The sequence below is a fragment of the Peromyscus maniculatus genome, chromosome X (assembly GCF_049852395.1).
Source record: "Peromyscus maniculatus bairdii isolate BWxNUB_F1_BW_parent chromosome X, HU_Pman_BW_mat_3.1, whole genome shotgun sequence".
In the NCBI taxonomy this organism is placed as follows: domain Eukaryota; kingdom Metazoa; phylum Chordata; class Mammalia; order Rodentia; family Cricetidae; genus Peromyscus; species Peromyscus maniculatus.
Window position 1 is genome coordinate 127576885 of NC_134875.1, and position 19317 is coordinate 127596201.

At 36.3% G+C, this 19317-nt stretch overlaps 1 protein-coding gene across 1 annotated transcript in view; it reads right to left on the minus strand.

Annotated features, from left to right (window-relative positions):
- Positions 1–19317, minus strand: part of Maoa (amine oxidase [flavin-containing] A) — a 70043-nt gene that overhangs the window by 40885 nt on the left and 9841 nt on the right. Inside the window, exons 2-3 of the mRNA XM_006976875.4 lie at positions 11701–11795; positions 5950–6087 (exon numbers count right to left, since the gene is read on the minus strand). Of these exons, the coding sequence (XP_006976937.4) occupies positions 5950–6087; positions 11701–11795 (233 nt within the window). The remainder of the gene's footprint in view (positions 1–5949; positions 6088–11700; positions 11796–19317) is intronic.

Sequence of the window (19317 nt, forward strand, 5' to 3'; positions counted from 1 at the left end):
CCAATCCAGTTGGGGGCCCCTCAGCCTTTGGTTCATAGTTCATGTGTTTCCATTCATTTGGTTATCTGTCCCTGTGCTTTATCCAACCTTGGTTTCAACAATTCTCGCTCATATAAACCCTCCTCTTTCTCACTAATTAGACTCCCAGCGCTCCACCCGGGGCCTAGCCGTGGACAACATCCAGATTCTTAAACACCAGTTTTTCATTTTAATCTTACTTTGTCTCAATTAATAATAATGGGGTGAAGAGTTGATAAGATGGCTTAGTGGGTAGAGGGGCTTGCCATCAATTCTGACCTGAGTTCAATCCCTGAAACATACATGGTAGAAGAAGAAAAGTGACTCCCACAAGTTGTCCTCTGACCTCCATACCTGTACCTTAATATGTGCACAGATACATGAACACACACGCACACGCACACGCATTAAATGTGATTTTTAAAAGAATAATGGGGGTGTCCAGGGAGATGGCTTAATCAGTACAGTGCTTATCGTGCAAGGAGGAACTTGAGTTTGGATCCCTAGGCTTGAGTGCAGCATGGTGCATCTGTAATCCCAGCACTAGGAGGGCACAGACAGGCAGACAGATTCCCGGGTCTTGCTGGCCAATCAGTCTAGCTGAGTCAGTAAGTTCTAGATTCCCATGAAAGACCTTGTCTCAAAAATAAGGTAGGAGACAGTTCATGAATGGCCTCCACATATATTCACACATATGTACACAGACACACAGGCACCCACATACACACAGAGAGGGAGAGTGAGAGAGTGAGAGAGAGAGAGACAGAGACAGAGAGACAGAGAGAGAATGAACATAGGGCATTGAATTATTCACCATGTGCCCCTATCAAATTCTTACATTGCTCTCATGCTTTAGAGTGGACATAACTGGGAGACCAGAAAATACTTAGTTGAGGACATAACTACAAATTTTCATTGTTTGAAAAGGAACATGAAACTGGCAGAGTAAGGAAGTGAAAAAAATCATTGTCTTTCACTAACTGCATCTGCTTATTTATCAGCCAGTCTTCACTGAAACTGATGGTGAGATATTTTACAAACAGAAGAGGCCCAGTGCTATTCTCTTCACTCCCTCAGTTTCATTTCCTGGAATTTATAGTGAAGTAAAGAAGATGCTTTCAAGGATTAGCAGACTGTTACTAGTTTCACAGCTTTGTCAAGTCACTCTACCTGACTGAACCTTAGACTTCTCATCTGTAGAATGGGGAAAATCATGTCAGCCTAGGAGACAGATATAAGAATATAGTGAGTTAAGAATATAGTGAGTTCATACATAAAAAGGACTTAGTTCTTTATTCATAGCCTCTAGGAACAATAAAGATCTTTCAGTACCTGACTCACTGAAGAAATAAATAATATGAATGAGTCTACTCAATTGGCTTCCAGGTTAATTATCACACTACCTGGCTGAAGTGCAGACTATTTAAATAGTTGAGCACAAAATATTTGGTTTCCTTCTTCACATTAAATATGAAAATGTAAAAGGTTTTCTGTAAATGGGAACTGCTATTATTTTTATTGTTATTATTACCCATTAGGCTAGGAAAATGCCATGCTTTGCAGAAATAAGAAATAGGAAATTTTTTTACTATGGCTTAACAAAGCCAACATTTCAAAATATTTTGTATTTTTTTTATGGTGTTTAAGACTGAATCTAAGGCTTCATCCATACTATGCAAATGCTCTGCCCCTGAGATATACTTTCAGCTGTCACCACTTTGGAAAACCTCTTGATACTTTTTTGATCTCTTAACCGCTGAGCTCTCAATATTTCTAATGGCTACTTGTTTGTCTTCTCACCTGTTACTGTCACACTCCTAGGAATCCCAAACCACATGTTTATCAAATTTGCTAAGATTCCTGGCCTGCTGGTTGTATATTACTGTGCATAGATCACAAGTGTCCTTAATTCCTAGAAAATTCCCAATCCTTCTAGCCTCCAGACCCAACATGATGGTATACAGTCAGGAAAAGATGTGTCTTTTTCAAATAGGTGTGGTGACTGGTATGGAAATCCTGTCATTTGGTATGAATAAATGACCCCTTCCCTCATAGTTTCAGGAAGTGGCCTAGAATAATAGATTGTAAAGTTAATTTCTCAAGCATTTCTCTAGTTTCCAGTCACTACATGTTTGGCTTCAGTGAGAAACAATAACAGTGGAAAACACTATTGTTTCTTAGGTGGATCTGAGGAGCTGAGTTTAAACAATTTCTTCTTTAAACACTAGGAAATGCACAAACAAGCTATACTCCCCAAGAGGAAAATCCACGTACAAAGCAAATGAACAAAGTATTCAAAGACATGCTGGGTGAAAATTCAGAAGAACCAATTCAAAAGCTAAAATGGCCTCAAAATGTTGTGCTCTTTAGGGCCTTTAGAACTGGATCCTAGGTAAATCAGGAGTTGCTTGGGACTATGGAAGAATGCACAGGTGTGTGTGTGTGTGTGTGTGTGTGTGTGTGTGTGTGTGTGTGTGTGTGTGTGTGTGTCCAAGTAACTCTATTGCCTATGGCATGCAAATGCATTAGGAAGGGGAGTAGGGTACAGGCTGGGAGGGTTGTGGTATGTATCATAGTTACTTTTCATGGTGTTTGTTATGGCAAAACACCACCACTAAGACAGCTTATAAAAGAAAGCACTTAGTTGGTCTTAACATTTCAGAGAGTTAGAATTGATATGGTGGATCAATGCCTGTTGGCAAGAACAACTGAGAGCTTACATCTTGATTGAAAGTATGAGGCAGAGAGAGAACACACTAGGAATGGCACAAATTTATAGAAACCTCAAGGTCCATCCCTAGTAGCACACCTTCTTTAACAAGACCATTACTTCCTATTCCTTCTCAAGCAATTTCACCAACTGGGGACCAAGTATTCAAACATATGAGCCTATTGGGACCATACTTACACTGTAAGTAGGGGCTTAATAGGCCATCCTGGTAGGATCATGGCAGATACAGTGCTTAAGAGCCCCAGCTCAAGAGGCTTTAGAGGAGAACAACATGAACCAGGCTAGAAACCATTCTTGTGATATTTTGGTAAAGAATATAACAGCTTTCTGTCCTTGTCCTAAGAATTTGCTTGAGGCTAAATTAAAATGCAATGGACTAATTTCTTTGGCAGAAGAAATTTCAATGCAGCATATTGACTCTGCTGCTTGGTTATTAATAATCACTCTTAGGCACGTCTACCATGAAAGAGAACAAGTGAGGCAAAAAAAATACAGTTTGAAGAGAAAAAGAGCACCAGGAAATTTAATGTTGGAGCCAAGACTTTTGTTGAAAGAGATGAGATCAAGGTAAGCCTCATCTGCATTAGGATAAAGGGAGGGATGTCCTCAGAACAAGACCCCATCAATCTAAGCTTCCAACTTGTGAAAGCAAAAGGCCTAAGGAATTTTTTGCTCCTAAAAAGCAACACTAAATCAAAGCTTCTACAAATGTTATTCAAAGATGTTGGGTCCACTCTAAGTTGGTAGTCAAACTTGGCAGTGTTGTCCACATGGTTCTGGCTTTAGAATCATGAAAGATACATGACTAAAAGGTTGAGGAATCTTCCTCCATGGTTAAGCAGAGCTGCTGAGGCCAAGAGTGGGACAGGAGAGTTACTGCAAGGAGGACCTGAGAAACCTTGTAAAGCTGTGAAAGTGAAACTTTGATTGTGTTGGGAACTCCAAGATATTAGAAGTACTAGAGCCATGAGATATGCATGCATGCATGGAGTGGAACCACCTACAGAGAGCTGTATCTTTGCAGGCAGCAAGGCTGGCAAGACAGAGCTATCTAAGCTCTTTGACATCAGACATGGACCTACATGATTTGCAGTTTTCCCTGCCAAGTTTCAATCTTTCTTTGGTCCAGTATTTCTGTGCTATGCCCAGATTCATCCCTTTTTGAATGGTAAAATATATTATGTGGCATTGTATTTTGGAAGTATGCAATTTGCTTTTTGATTTTACAGGTGGTGACAATTAAAAGATTGCCTTGAGTCTCAGAATTTACTTTGGAGATGGCCCCATAGGCTCATATGTTTGAATAGTAGTTCCTCAGTTGGTGGAACTGTTTTGGAAGGATTAGGAGGTGTGGCCTTGTTGGAGGACATGTGTCATTAGCAATGGATTTTGAGATTTCAAGACTTGTGCCATTCTCAGTGTGCTTGCTCCCCTTCCCTCTCTCTGTCTCCTGCTTGAAGACCCAGATGTGAGCTTTCAGCTGTTCCTGCCACCATTTCTTTGTTCCACTATCAAAGATTCTAAATCTCTGAAACTATTAACCCAATTAAATGCTTTCTTTCATAACTGACCTTGGTCATGGTGTTTTGTCACAGCAACATAAAAATAACTAAGATAGGATCCAAGACCTGAGACTTTCAAAACTGTTACAAGAAAAAGTAGAGAAACACTTCAAGATTTAGGCATATTTAGGGACTTTCTAAATAATTCCAGTTATTCAGGAAATAATGCCAACACTGATAAATGAAACCTCATGAAATTAAAAAGCTTCAGCTGGGCCTGCACAGATCCAGGCCAGATGGTGCAGTGCTGAGAAGAAGAAGTGGACACGAGTCCCCATCCCTAGATAAGAAGCTACTTCTAATTGGCAACCACTTGCAAAGAAAAAATTAGTTTGTTCCAATGGAATCTCACTGGGTCTATAAACCATACTTAAGGGTAGGCCCCATGTCCAGCAGTGGTATTTGTAGATTTTTTTTGTCTCATGTTGCTTTGTTAGGGCATTTATCTTACTGGTCTTTTGCTTTACAGCTTCTGATTTTTATGTTTTTATGATTTGTGTGTGTATTTCTTATGCTTTTTCTTTTCTTTTTTAAATTTTTGTTTGTTTATTTATCTGTTTGTTTTCTAAAGAAAGAGAGAAAGTGTGGAGTTGGATGGATGGGAAGGTGGGGAGATCTAGGAAGAAATGAGGGAGGAGAAACCATAATCAGAATATACTGAAAATGAAAATAAAATATCTTCAGTGAAAAGTAAAGCTTCTGCCTACCCGGTGGAGAAATAACATCTGGAATTTATAAAAAAAAAATACAAAAATCTAAACAATAACAAATCAAAGAATTCAACTAATAAACTAACTAATGACATGAACAGATAAGTTTTCAAAAGGTGAAATACAATAACCATTAGAGATGAAAATTACATTGAGATTCCATCTCACTATAGCAAGAATGACCATCACTAAAAAACAAATAACAACAAATCATGAGAAGAATATGGGCAAAAAATAAACACTTATACACCACTCTAGTAAGAATATAAACTATTGTAGTTGCTATGGAAATCAGTATGGAGGTCTCTCAAAAAAAACAAAATTAGATCAACCATATGGCCTACATCTACCATCCCTGGGTATTTACCCAAATGATTCCTTATCAAAATATCACAGAGATACTTACACATAAATATTTATTGCAGCATTATTCATAATAGCTAAATTATGGAACCAACCTAAGTGTCACAGGAATTAAGAAAATATGGTATATATAAATAATCAGATTTTTCAGCTATACAGAGCAATGAAATTATGCCAGAAATTTTGTGCAACTGAAGACAATTATATTAAGCAATTAAGACAATCTCAGAAAGAGAAATATTGTTTGATCTTATTTGTAGTTCCTAGATTTTATACAGATACATAAAATTATGAAAGTAGAATCAAAACTATCTAGGGGAACAAAGGAGGCTAATGGGAGGGGGAAGAAAGGTAGAAGAGTATGAGAAGGAACATGTTCAACATACAACATATGCTTATATGACAATACATTTATGTAATATGCATCACACCATGTAAATTGAAATACATGATAAAAGAATTTAAAAATAACCTTTAAAAAGGGGAAAAGTCTTCATAAACAAACCAAATCATTCTCAAATAAAATGTTCATGAATTGGTCATACAAATAAAAAGTCAGGCTTACCTTGACATATTGAACTAGACGCTCATTGACATTCACTTTATAAGTCTCTATGCCTAGCTCTTTAGACAAGCGTAAGATTCTGTTCTGGGTTGGTCCCACATAGGCTCCACCAACATCCACCCATTTAACATGCCCATTCTGCAGAAAGAGGAAAAGTGATGATTTTACTTAAACTTTGTAATCAAGAAATCTTTTGTCATGAAAAATTCTGTTTATTTTGCTAACTTCATTGTGTCTTGCACATCCTTTATAATGTACACTTGAAACTCAAAACCTTTTTCTCTTTGACTCAAAAACTGGGGAACACTGTCTGACAATTCAGTAGGCATGTCCATTTGTAGAGCTACTGGTAAGGTTGATTCAGCAATACAACACATAAAGAAACACTATAGTATATCTGATGATATACTATATATGCTGATCTAGATCCTTTGCAAATCACTTAACTTTTATTACATGTATTTTTCTCTTGGGTTATTGCTTTAGGAGTCACCCAGGGATTTATTAATCCCAATTCCCTGATTTCCGTCAGATGAAATCTTAAATCAGCCCACATTTGTGTGTTTCTGCTGATATTCTAAAACATTTCCAAGGAAAAAAAATGCATCATGGCAAAAGAATATTTAAAAGTATAAAAAATTCACATAACTATTTAATTATTTACAAATTTTATTTTTCCCTTTTAAATGCAGCTCTCTACTTTTCCCGGCTTTTTTATTAATACATTTTATTTAATCAACAAGTTGAATGTTGGTGAACTACAACTCCGTTATGCATTTTAGTGAGTTCTTTCAGGTATACTTCTATTCTATTGTTTGCATCAGTTATTGTGTTTGTACATTGTCTTTTATCCTTACTTGTCTGATTATTTTTTATTGTGTAGTAATCACTGTACCTGAAAACCTTGCAGAAATAAGTAAACTTCTGGGAGTTATTTTTCTCAGAAAAGATTTATGAGCTACTAATAATATTAGATAACTATTTCTTTTTAGTAGCTGGGATTTGAAGCCAGGAGGAAATACACATGTAGTCTAGTCTTCTTGCAGTTCACCCTTAGTTCTAAGATGCAGCCCAACCTGAAGAGAAGGGTTGAAAACCTCTTCTCATACACATATTTCCCTGGGCTGAGTTAAAATGAACAAGGGAGACAGTCAATTAGGGCGTCCTCTCAGGACACTGGAAAGTAAGAAGGTGAGCATTTGGAAGGCTTTGAGTAGTACTAAGATCTGACTTGGATTTGAACGACTCACTTTCACTACTGTGATAAAATTGATCATAGGGAACGAGTAAAAACAGGGAAATTAGAAAGCTAAAGCAGTAACCTGGCCTAGAGGTGATAGTGGCTCTCACCATAATGTAGCAGTGACAATAGTAGGAAACAATGAATTACAAACATATTTTGAAGACAAAGGCAAAACAACTTCTGGGCAGAATGAAGGTTGGTCTGGAAGTACTAAACAAGTATTTGCTGAGTTGCTGTGTAGAAGTCTTGCTTTTGCAATTGTTGGCAAGGGAACACAGGACATTTAGCATGGTAGAAAATTGTTCTGCCACTGAGCAACTCATCAGCAGCTCTCCAAAGTGAATGTTTTATGCTCCTCAACAAGAAATTACTCTAGGCATGAGGTTGTACCTCAGTGATTCAGTTCTTGCCCAGTATGTTCTGGGTTTCATGCCCAGTACACAAAAAAATCAGTTTGGATGGTCGATTTTGAGATGTTTGTTCAACACTTATATCTACTAATTTCTAACTTCCCTGACAGATCAACAGAGTGATTTTTTAGTTAGCATTTTGCTTATTTCAATAAAGCAGTTACTCAGGGTTTCCATTCTGCTTTAGCAGTAGTAGTGAAGGGCTATTTTGATTTCTTTAATCAGGGTATCATAATCTTCACATTTTCTTTCACTAACTGTTAATACTATTTCCTGAAGCTTCTTTAGTTTCCAACACCTTTTTAAGAATAAAACTGGAGTCAGTACACCAATAAATTTCTATTGCTTTAACACAGACAACAAAGAGACTCTTGGGAATTTCCAAACATTTCTTTAGAATACTGACACTCTCTTTAAAGCAAATAATCCTAAATGAAGCAGGAAAAAGAGTGAGGCATTCCAGAAAATGTTTCTTTAAAAATTAGAAATACTCAAATGAGGTACCTTGGGTTCTATAGGAAGACACTAAGAAGTGTAATGTGGTACTCTATCATGCTGTGCTTGTTCTTTCTTTATTTAGAACATGTTATTCAGCCTAAGAGGCCACTGAGGTTTCTATTAGGAAACAAATATGTTGACCTTGTGGTGGCCTTGCAGGCATTCCAACTTTATTAATTTGATTCTGTAGAATTATAGATGGTTTAATTAAGAAAAATGGTAAGTTCTGAACTTGTAGAAAAATCCATCAGAAGTCAAGTGGCAATATCAAATTTGAAATTTTGTTTTTTTAAGAGCCAAATAGTTTATATGACTTCTTCCAAAACTATCCTGATTGATTGCATTGTTTGAATCAATTCTCAAAAATATTTGATTTTGTTTTCTATTAAATACCATTCTGACCCTTCATAAGCCTTCTTTTTCTCTCTCTCTAGGCATTTGAAATATAAATGCTAAGTGTTCATTTCTAAGTATTTCTAAGATTTCTTTCTCATATACCAAAGAGTACGATGCTGAATAGACACTATTAATTCCTGTCTGCTGCTGACATATATAAATAGAGCAATATAGCCAAGTAGCTCAAGTCAATAACATAGACTGGGATAAGCATGTTGGAATTTCATTTCCTTTGTATGACTTGCTCTTAACTGAAAATCTGCAGGATGACTGATATTCCTATTTAATAAGCAAAAGGTTTAAATTATAAGAAAAGTAGGGCTAAGGGATAACAATAACTATCTCTAAAATGAAAGACTATTTTTCAGAAATGAAAGAAGAATCACATCTATTAAGTGAACATAGAATATTCAAGTTGTCTTTCACTACCATGCAATGCCTTCAATTTAATTTGAAAATGGGCTGGTTGTGGGGGTACACACCTATGATTCCATCATTCCAAAGGTTGGGGCAGTAGGATCTCAATTCGAAGACCAGCCTGATTATACAGAAAGACCCTATATCAAAAATTTAAAATGAAGAGCCAGATATGTTGGTTCATGCCTTTAATCCCAGCACTCAGGAGGTAAAGGTAGGTGAGTCTCTGTGAGTTCATGGCCAGCTTGGTCTACATACGAATTCCAGGACAGCCAGTGCTACATAGTGAGACCCCGTCTCAAAAACAAACAGAAAATTAAAATGAAAGTATACAGGAGCTTCTTGAAAGACATATGAGTATATCTTATCACTCAGCTGAGAAGACTTGCATGCGAAATGCTAGTAGTACTTATGCAAGGTAGACTCAGGTGGGTATAGTGAAGAGATTGCAATCTCCTCACTCCTTTTGTACATTTTTAATGTATACATGTTTTGCCTGCATGTATGTGTATGCACCATAGGTGTGTCTAGTACCCACAGAAGTCAAAAGAGGACTTTAGACCCTGGAACTGGACTCATAAATGGCTGAGTACCACCACATTGGTGCTTGGAATCAAACCTAGGTCTTCTGCAAGAGCAACAAGTGCTCTTAACCAAAACCAATGGCAGACTATATCTAATGAAACACCCAGAAATACTTCAAATATATTTAATGCTGATTTACATTAAAGTAAAGGAATCAAGCATGCTTTATACTACAGAGCAGCATATCTGCAAGCTTCCCTTGGAAGCTTATTAAAAAGCAAATGGAGATTCAGCAGCCCTGAGAATTTATTCTCAAGTTTCCAGATAATACCAAGGCTGCAAGTCTATAGACCACACATGGGGTAACGAAGTTGTAGGCCACACTGTTAAAGCTGAGCAAAATAAAAACAGGTCTCATGGGTCTAGTGAAGTAGATGCACATAACAAAAAGAATGCATGACATGGTATGACTGCAAGAGCTACTGCACCATCCTAGTTCAGATGTTATCACACAGCTATTGCAGTAGCCATTCCAAACTCCCTTTTTATGCCTAGTCTTCTCTGCTGCCTGGAAATGTTAAATACTTGCTTTTCCAGGCTCAACCTACAGTTGATAGCCATTCTGCTTAATGAGACAAATGTCTGCCTGGAGTTTACTGGTAAAGGAAAAAGTTCTGTTTGTCTCATTCAAGGATGGTGCTGCTCTTTCATTCTCTTTCCTCTTTTCTTTGTTTTTGAAACAAGACACCACTATGTAGCACAGGCTGGTCTTAAACTCATTACTCTCTTGCCTAGGCCTCTCAAGTGCAGTGCTTACTGCTGTGAGTAACAAGGCCAGTGATTCTTGTTCCCTTGAGAGAAGACGTGCCACTAGAGCCATAGTACTCACTTTGTTACTGAAATGTAACAAGATAACATACAAAGAATGGTAGAACAAAGGGTAGAAAAAATCTGAAGTCTTAATGACAAAACTGAACTCCTGTACTATCCTGGAATATCTATTTACCACTAAACTTCTGTGAAATAATTTAATGTTTTCACTGCCTAAACCACTGTTACTATCATTGTATAGGCCATTCAGTTATTATCCTGACAAAAACATCTACGTAAGCAGACATTCTCTCCTTCTAGTCTTTTTTTAAAACAATATGCTTTTTTTATACTACCAGTACTCAGCCTTTACCACTCTGTATGCTCTAACAAAGGGGCTCATTAATGAATTTCTAACTGCCATAAGCAAAGGAGTCTTTTCTGCCTTCATCCTACATCATTTGGCACTGTTGAGCATTCCTTCCTCTTCCCTCCAGTGGCAGTCTGGCATAGCAGTGTTTTAGTCTGGTGCTCCTTCTTAGCTTCTATGGCTTTTCTCTAGCTACTTCTCCCCTTGTCTCCTGTCTCATTACATGTCCCACAAACTTCCACCTTTGGTTTTGTTTCCTTATATATTCTCCATATGTACTTTTGTGAGCTCCCACAGATTCTATTACTTGTAAACACCATAACATTAAGCAATAGCCTGCAATTTTCCAGACTGCTAATGTAGGTCCATGTATAAAAGGCAGTGATGTAACAAGAACTGTGCTTCTTATATCTAGCCAGACCTGACCTGAGCAAAGAGGCCAAGGGCAAAATGTACACAAAGATATGTTATATTTATTTCTGCATAGTATACACACTATACTTCTTTAAGCTGAATACTACTGAATAAACAAGGAACTTACATTGTGTGTGTGTGTGTGTGTATGTATGTATGTATGTATGTATGTATGTATGTATTAGGGATACAAAATTACTTTTAGTCCAGCCAAATTATTACCTCAGGTACTATATACTCAACTTGACTTTCCAATCTAGAGATTATAACACTGTACTTAAGTTATTTGTTCACATTTGTTGTGTTTACTAAAATGCAAGCAATTGAAGTCGGAGGCCATCACTACCAAGTGAGCACTTGTTGAAAAGAAAGATCACGTTTGGCATAGTAGTACATGTCTATAATCCCAGAACTTGGCAGACTGAGGTACGAGAATGAATTTGAGGTCAGCCAGGACTATATAATGGGTTTAAGGCCAGCCTTAGATACTGAGAAAAACACTGTCTCAAAAATAAACAAATAAAGAAAAGGTCACTTACTTGATGAAATAGTTTAGACTTGGTGGGCAAATGGCTTAACTGTGTAATCTCATGAGATTTCCTCAAGTGCTATGACTTCAAGTGGCCCCATTTATAGTTGTAAGTGACACAAGTATTGAAATCACTTACCCTCACAGTATATGTTCTTCCTCCAACTCTATCACGGGCTTCCAAAACCAAAACATTAATTTTATATTCAGATAAGAGTTTGGCAGCAGCCAACCCTAAAGGTAAAAGAAAAGAAAAGAAATGTTAACATCTAAATGCCACACATCCCAGACTTGACCAGATTTACCCCCCAAATGAGTAAAAGACAGTACACCTAATCTGTTGATTTTGCTATTATTCTAAGAAATTTTGATCAATATTACTAGCTATCATAAAGGATCCCCAAATGACTATCTTGTATTTAAGGTTAGCTATTAGAAAAAAAATAGTAATCTTTTTGAAAATGTATCTTGTTTCCTAAAGTAGTCAAATCACACTTAGAGAATCTTCTGAGCCCTCTTCCAGAAATTGACTGTATAAACAAGTATACGACTCAGTGATTCAGTGGTAGAGCATTTACCAACCATGCCCCATACCCAGAGTTCCATCTTTAGCACTAAAAAATGCTAATTAAATAAACAGAAGAACTTGTTTTTCTGTAAAACTTCCATGCCTCCAGCAGCAGATATCTAGACTTTTTTCAACTTAAATTTTATTAGCACCTCCTATTATTTATATCTGTATTACATGATATAATCTTGTTTCCCTCAGTAGATTCTAAGATTCTTAGAGATAGAAGCTATGCTTAAATTCATCCATTAGCTCAAAGCTAAGAACAGGTTCTCATCTATAAATAAAAGCTTTTATAAAAGGTACATTTCAAATCCAATATTGTAGCAGTGGAAAAGTTAAGACAGTGTTATAAATTACCATTTAATCACAGACACATTATCAGTACATATGATCCTTTATGATAACCTTAATCTAATCACCTAGACAGGCAAAGGTTTCCCAGGATCCTCCACTAAAAATTACACATTCACTCTCCTTTTTATTCTGTACTCTTTGGAAGGAATGCTATGCATACTCTGCATTTGAACAACAGGAAGTTATGGTCTACCATTTTGAGGGTACTGTATTTATATAAATTGTTGAGAATTTTTCAACAATACAGAATTGTTTCTTTTCCTCATTGATTTATTCAATCAGTATGGACTCACAGATATTTGTTTTGCACTTCAGTATATAATTCAATAGTGTATTATTTATTGCTGAAATTATTCAAATTATTCACTGGGAACTCTTTGGTTCTTGTGTGCCTTTTGGCATGCCTCTATTAGTTTGTGTTTGTACATGTGCACAAACTTCCTTACTTTCTAGTGCCACAGGCTGCCCCAAGCTCACAGTATCTTCCCTGCCTGTCCAAGCCTTACAATCACCCATTTCTGTAGTGAGCCTTGGTCCCTTTTCTTGGGGAATAAAATTAGAAACCAAAATGTGATGCTTCGTGTGTTCATGATTACTAGAGTGCCATTGCTTGCGTGAACTCTCAGCTCTAAGAGCAAGGAAATACATGCTTGTATATACTTATTTTTCAATCTGCATTCACTATATTTCCAATGCTATCTTAGTACCTCTTTATTTTTGTACCACTTGTTACAAATGAAATAAATCATACTACAGAGGTAAATATAAGGGAAAAAAGCTAATTAGAATAAAGAGAAAAGAGAGTAGCAGTAGAGATGAAAGTAGTAAAATAAATCAAGATATCTATAAAAGTGGTTGAAGAGAAGCACTATTTAGAGTGATTATAAATCCTATTAATTTGATAATTTCTAAGGGTATATGTTCCAAAGACAGGAAGAAATGAAAAATAGTTTTTTTATTAGCATTTACTTGATGTTATCACTAGCACTGCTGTCCTGGCCTTGTCAGGGGTGTAACATGATATAAGACATGGGAGTAAATTAGGTTGTTATCATGATTTTTGGCATATGTGAATAAAGAATGAAGAAAATCAGAAAAATTCCCTGTGGCCCTAAATATGAATTTGAATAATTGGTCTTAGAATTTAAACAGGAAGTTATTTAAGAAAATCAATTAGTGTTAGCCCTCCCTATCCTCAGATTCTGTCAGCTATAAACTTTTTTTGTTTTTGTTTTTTTTGTTGTTGTTGTTTAGAGATTGGGTCTATCTAGCTTAGCTAGCATGGTGGTGCACACCTATAATACCAGCACTTGGAAGTAAAGGCAAGAGGATTAGGACTTCAAGGCCATCTATAGTGTGAGATTGAGGCCAGCCAGGGTTACATGAAACCCTGTCCTCCATTAATTAAAAAATAAATAAAAATTGTGTCTGTAGTGAAGATATTCAAACATTTTGTCATTATTCTATAAAAATAAAAAATTATTTACACACAATTTATATTATACTAGGTATTACAAGTAATCTAGAGATGACTTAAAGTATATAGGATGATTAGAGAGGTTCTGTGTAAGTACATCATTTTATATAAAAAACTTGAGGATCCTCCTATTTGGTACCCACAGGAATTCTGAAACCAAACCTCATTAGATATTAAGGAATGATTGTTATGCAAAACATTTCTTCCATGATGCTGAACAAATTAATGTTAATGTTTCAGTTTTCATGTTAATTGTGAAGACAATGACTAATAAGGAATTTTCATGACAAATGGAAAGTTAGAAAACAGAAGTATGGGGCTGAAGCGATGGCTCAGAGGTTAAGAGCACTGGCTGCTCTTTCAGAGGACCTGAGTTCAATTCCCAGCAGCCACATTAGTGGTTCACAACCATCTGTAATGGGATCTGGTGCCCTCTTCATATAGGCATATGTGCTGGCAGGATACTGTAAGCATAGTAAATAAATAACTCTTTAAAAAAAAGAAAAAAAAAACATAGAAGTGTTCTTTTTATTTTTTAATGCCAACAGGTAAAGCACAGACAAACTTTGCAGTCTAGAAAGGTGTTTCCTTTCCATTTCTTTTCTTTCTTTTTTTTTAATTTTATAATTTAATTTAATTTTACATATCAGTCACGGATTCCCTTGTTCTCCCCACTCCCGCCAGCAATGGTCAAGAGATAGCCCGAACTGACCTACTCTGGTGATAGGATGGCCACACATCCTAATTGTCATGCTAGAAACCCCATCCAATGACTGAGGGAACCGGATGCAGAGATCCACAGCCAGGCCCCAGGTGGAGCTCCAGGAGTCCAGTTGGGTTTGTATGAGCGAGAATTGTTGAGCCCAAAGTTGGAAAAAGCACAGGGACAAACAGCCAAACGAATGGAAACACATGAACTTTTTTTTTTTTGAGATAGGGTCTTGCTATGCAGCTCAGGTTGGTCTTGAACTGTCAGCAATCCTCCTGCTTCAATCTACTGAGTATTGTGATTAAGGTATTCAGCAGCATGCCCAGCTTCATAGAAGCTTTTCTAATATAACAACTATAGCTGTCAATTTGGAAGGAAAAACAAAAGATGATACCTACTATAAGATACAAGTCTCTGAGACTACACTCCTTAACTATTTATGCATTCTACCGCCCCGCCCCCCATCACTATAAAATCCAATGATCACTTGTAGAAAAACAGATCTCAACTGGGCATGGTGGAACATACCTGTAATTCCTACACTCAGAAGGATCATTCAGGTGGATTGCAATTTTGAGGCCAGCCTGTCTGTCTGTGCAGCAAGACTATGCATGTCAAAGAAAGAATGAAGTAATGAGAAGGGAAAGAAAAGAGAAGGGGAAAGGGAAGGGTTAAAATTAATTTTTTTAAAACAGGTAGTCAGGTGAAAAGGAATTATGAGAAAAGAGCAAGGATCCTATTTTTGAAGTACACTTTGAAATGTCTAAAGGCTCTGTGTGTGTGTGCCATAATCAATGAGGCTAGTGTGGCCAGATAGCAATGAATGAGGAGCAAATCAGACAGGATCAAGATATGAGGCCCAAGCAGGTCTCAAATAAAAGATTCTTTTTTCCTCAACCTCCAGAGTGCAGGGATTACAAACCCATGCAACTATGCCAGCTTGATGAAAACTTGTTGCTTCCCCAGAATAGAGCCTGCTATGTTGCAGGTGTCCAAATACTTGCTGCAATCACTAGAAAAACTACATACTAAGAAAACAAAACCACATTCATGTGGCTGGGGGTAACAGAGTTTGTTTGTTTGTGTGTTTGGTTGGTTGGTTGGTTGGTTGGCTGGCTGGTTGGTTTGGTTTGGTTTGGTATGGTTTGGTGTTTTGTTGTTTTGTTTTGTTTCAGATAAGGCCTTCCTCAGTAGCCTTGGTTGACCTAGAATACACAGAAGTCTGCCAGCTTCTGTCTCTGCTGGGATTAAAGATGTGCACCACCATACCCTGTAACAGGGTAGATTTTACTGGTGTTTAGGGTTGAACATGTTATACATGTTAGCTAGGCCAGCAAAGGATCACTGAGCTTTTTCTAGCCCTTACATTACCTTTATCTCAAGTAACCAAGAAAATTTAACAAGGATAGTTATCAGGTCAATATATATACACACATATATGTATGTGTGTATGTATATGCCCAAAGGAGTCAAAATATTCTAAGTATTAATAGTCAATTTTTCTGATTTTTAAACAAGTATTATGCTTGCTAACAGACAAGAACAAAGTATATCAGTATGAACAGAAGCTTGTTACTGTACATACAACTGTTCCTGTTTGTCTGTCTACCTGTCTAATCTATACCTATCTGGATTTTGTGCTAACTGTCAGATAAATCATTCTGTGTTTTTTAAAAAGCCAATCTTACAATCCTTTCCATTTCAATAAGCTAAAAACATAGTGCAGTCTCAAGTGATAAATAGAATTAAGCTAACAATTAACTTAAATTTGCCCTTAATTCAACAGACTGGTTGTCTAGACAGTCTTAATTTATTTGATTATTGCTCAGCATTTATCTTCACTTTAGATAAATAAATCTCACCTAAGTTGAGGAATGTAATTATTTCTTAATTCATTATTTGTTTAAATCTTTCACTGAAATTACAAATATACTTCAAATGTTCCACCCAGACATCCTCAAATTCTGAACACAGTGAAAAGTTAAATTTAAAGCCATAATTCCCCCAGAAGTTTTATGAACACTAATCCTCAGAAAAGACACTCCAAGGAAGAGTATTAATGTTCATAAAAGTTGGGATACTTATACTTCTTCTCCTTTTGGGATAAATTTGCAGAGAACTCTGTTTATATTAAAGGCCCTGAGCAGTCCTGCAGCAAAATAATTAATAATAATAAGACTCAATAAATTCAGCATTTCTCTACACTCTGTTATTCTTTCTTTAAAAGATTGTGCATCAAAATACAGTGAGGAAGAACTGATTTAATCACTTTCAAGATTGTTCAAATAGTTACAGTAATAAGCTCCCAAAGGCAAGGCTCTAGGTTAAATAACATAACATCTATAAGTTAAGCATGAGAGCAAAGCTTTGAAATGGTCATGGCTTATCCTCTAACACCTCACAAAATTATTCTATTATTAGAAGTAATATTTCCAACTTTTCATATTGATCATCACCCCAGAATATGCATAGTTAATGCCTTACTATTTTGTGATGTTGTCCCCGACCAACAGAATTCCTATCTAACTACTAACTTGGATTCTTGAACTGAACACTCCAGGGACAATAAAACGTATAATCAAACATCAGCTTCCAGTAAAGTTTCTAGGCAACATTCTCAAAGCCGGAAAACAGAGAATGGAACCTTTACAAATTTTACTGAAAGCACATAGTAAACACTCCATTGACAAATATTGAATGAACAGATGGATAAATAAATGGATGAATGAATGAACAAATGTGGATACACAATAAAAAGTGTTTCAACGTAAGTCACAGCTCATAGTTAACTCATTTAATGTAGAAATGATCAATTTAAATGTCATCTTCATTATAGTCTATAACTTATTGAAAGTCCAGAAAACTTTTGTCAATTATTACTTTCTCCATAAAATAATTCACTTGCAATTTCCTGTAAGCAGAATTAGCTGTTCCTTCCCTGTGCCCCTGACCCTGTGAATCAATCTTAAGCATATGCTGAATAGCCCTCATCTTGTAATACTTAGGACGCTAAGTCTTTTAGATTTCAGATTATCTGCTTAGATTTTCTTTATTTGCATGCACACACACAAATAAATAAATAAATAAATAAATAAATAAATAAATATGGTCCATATATAGTCCAAATTAGAGAGAGAGAATTAGAGAGACCCAAGTCTAAACACTGAATTCACTTATTTTCATTATACACCATATATGCATAGGTTTAAAGTAGCTTTATGCAATACTTCCCATGTGCTTTCTGACTATAACCTGCCACATGATGTCAGATGCAGAATTTTCTACATGTAGCATCATGTGAGCAATCAAAAACTTTCAGAATTTTTATCTTCAAGTTAGGGATGCTCAGCAAGTACCAGCAGCACTTCAGATTCATAGATATAACTCCTGCTACATAGAGGGGTCTTATGTTTTACACAAGTTACTGTATAGAGAAATGAGCTAACAGATAAACTAGAGAACACCCCTTGTTTCTTTCATGTGAGTCAGAATTTTATCGAATGCCTTCAAGGCCAATGATCTTTATAATCTATAATGAATACATAATAAACAATAAATGCATATTTATTATCATCAGTTTCACTTCAAAATGTATAATCTTTAAATATTAATCTTTCAAAATAACTAAAAGTAATCTTATTGGCTGGGGATATGGCTCAGGTGGTGGAGTGCTTATATAGGATGCATAAAATCAAGGATTTGACACCCAGAACCATAAAAACTGACTTGGAACCTATAATTCCAGCACTTAGGATGTGGTACAAGAAAATTAGAAGTTCAAAGTCATCCTCAGCTACATAATGATTTTGAAGCCAGTTTGAATATATGAGATACTGTCTCAAAAAAAGAGAGAAAAAGAAATAAACAGAAAATTTACATTCATTAGTTTTAGTATGAACGTTTTGATTATTTCATCATAGTCTATTTACTACTAACTTTCTTGAGTTAGTAAACTTATTTTTGTTTGTTCGCTTATTTGTTTGAGACAAATTTTCATATAACTCTGGCTGGCTTTGAACTTGATATGTAGCCAAAGAAGACCTTTAACTCCTGATCCTCTTGTCTCTTCCTAAATGCTGAGATTAAGAGCATGCATTTTAACATCCAGTTGGATTTTCTTACAATTTGCATGTTTTACCACTTCTGTGAGATCTCAGAATCAGTCCAAATTACACTGCAGGTAGCACAACAGTGAAAAGGTTTCAAGAACATACACTATTAACCCAGTACAAAAGGAAAAAAGTCTATGTATAAAAATATGACCTTTTTAAAGTAAAAAATTCAAATAGCTTTTACCAGATTTTCAAGGGGATATTTGTGTGGTTTCTTCTCCCTATACCCCCTCTCTCCCATTTCTCTCCCTCCCTTCCACCATGTGTTTGTGGTAGGGGCCTGTGATGCATTCACCCATGTGATCATCTGCAGAGGCCAGAAGTTGACTTTACTCTTCTTTTACCATTTCACCAACTTATTTTTGAAGCAGTGTCTGTCACTGAACCTGGAGCTTGTCTTTTGGTTAGACTATCTGGCCAATAAGTCCCCAGCATCTGTCTGTTTCCATAGCCCTAGCCCAAACCAGCTCATCCAGTATTCAACCTACAGACAGACATGCACCACCATAGCTGACTTCTGTGGTTTCCTAGGT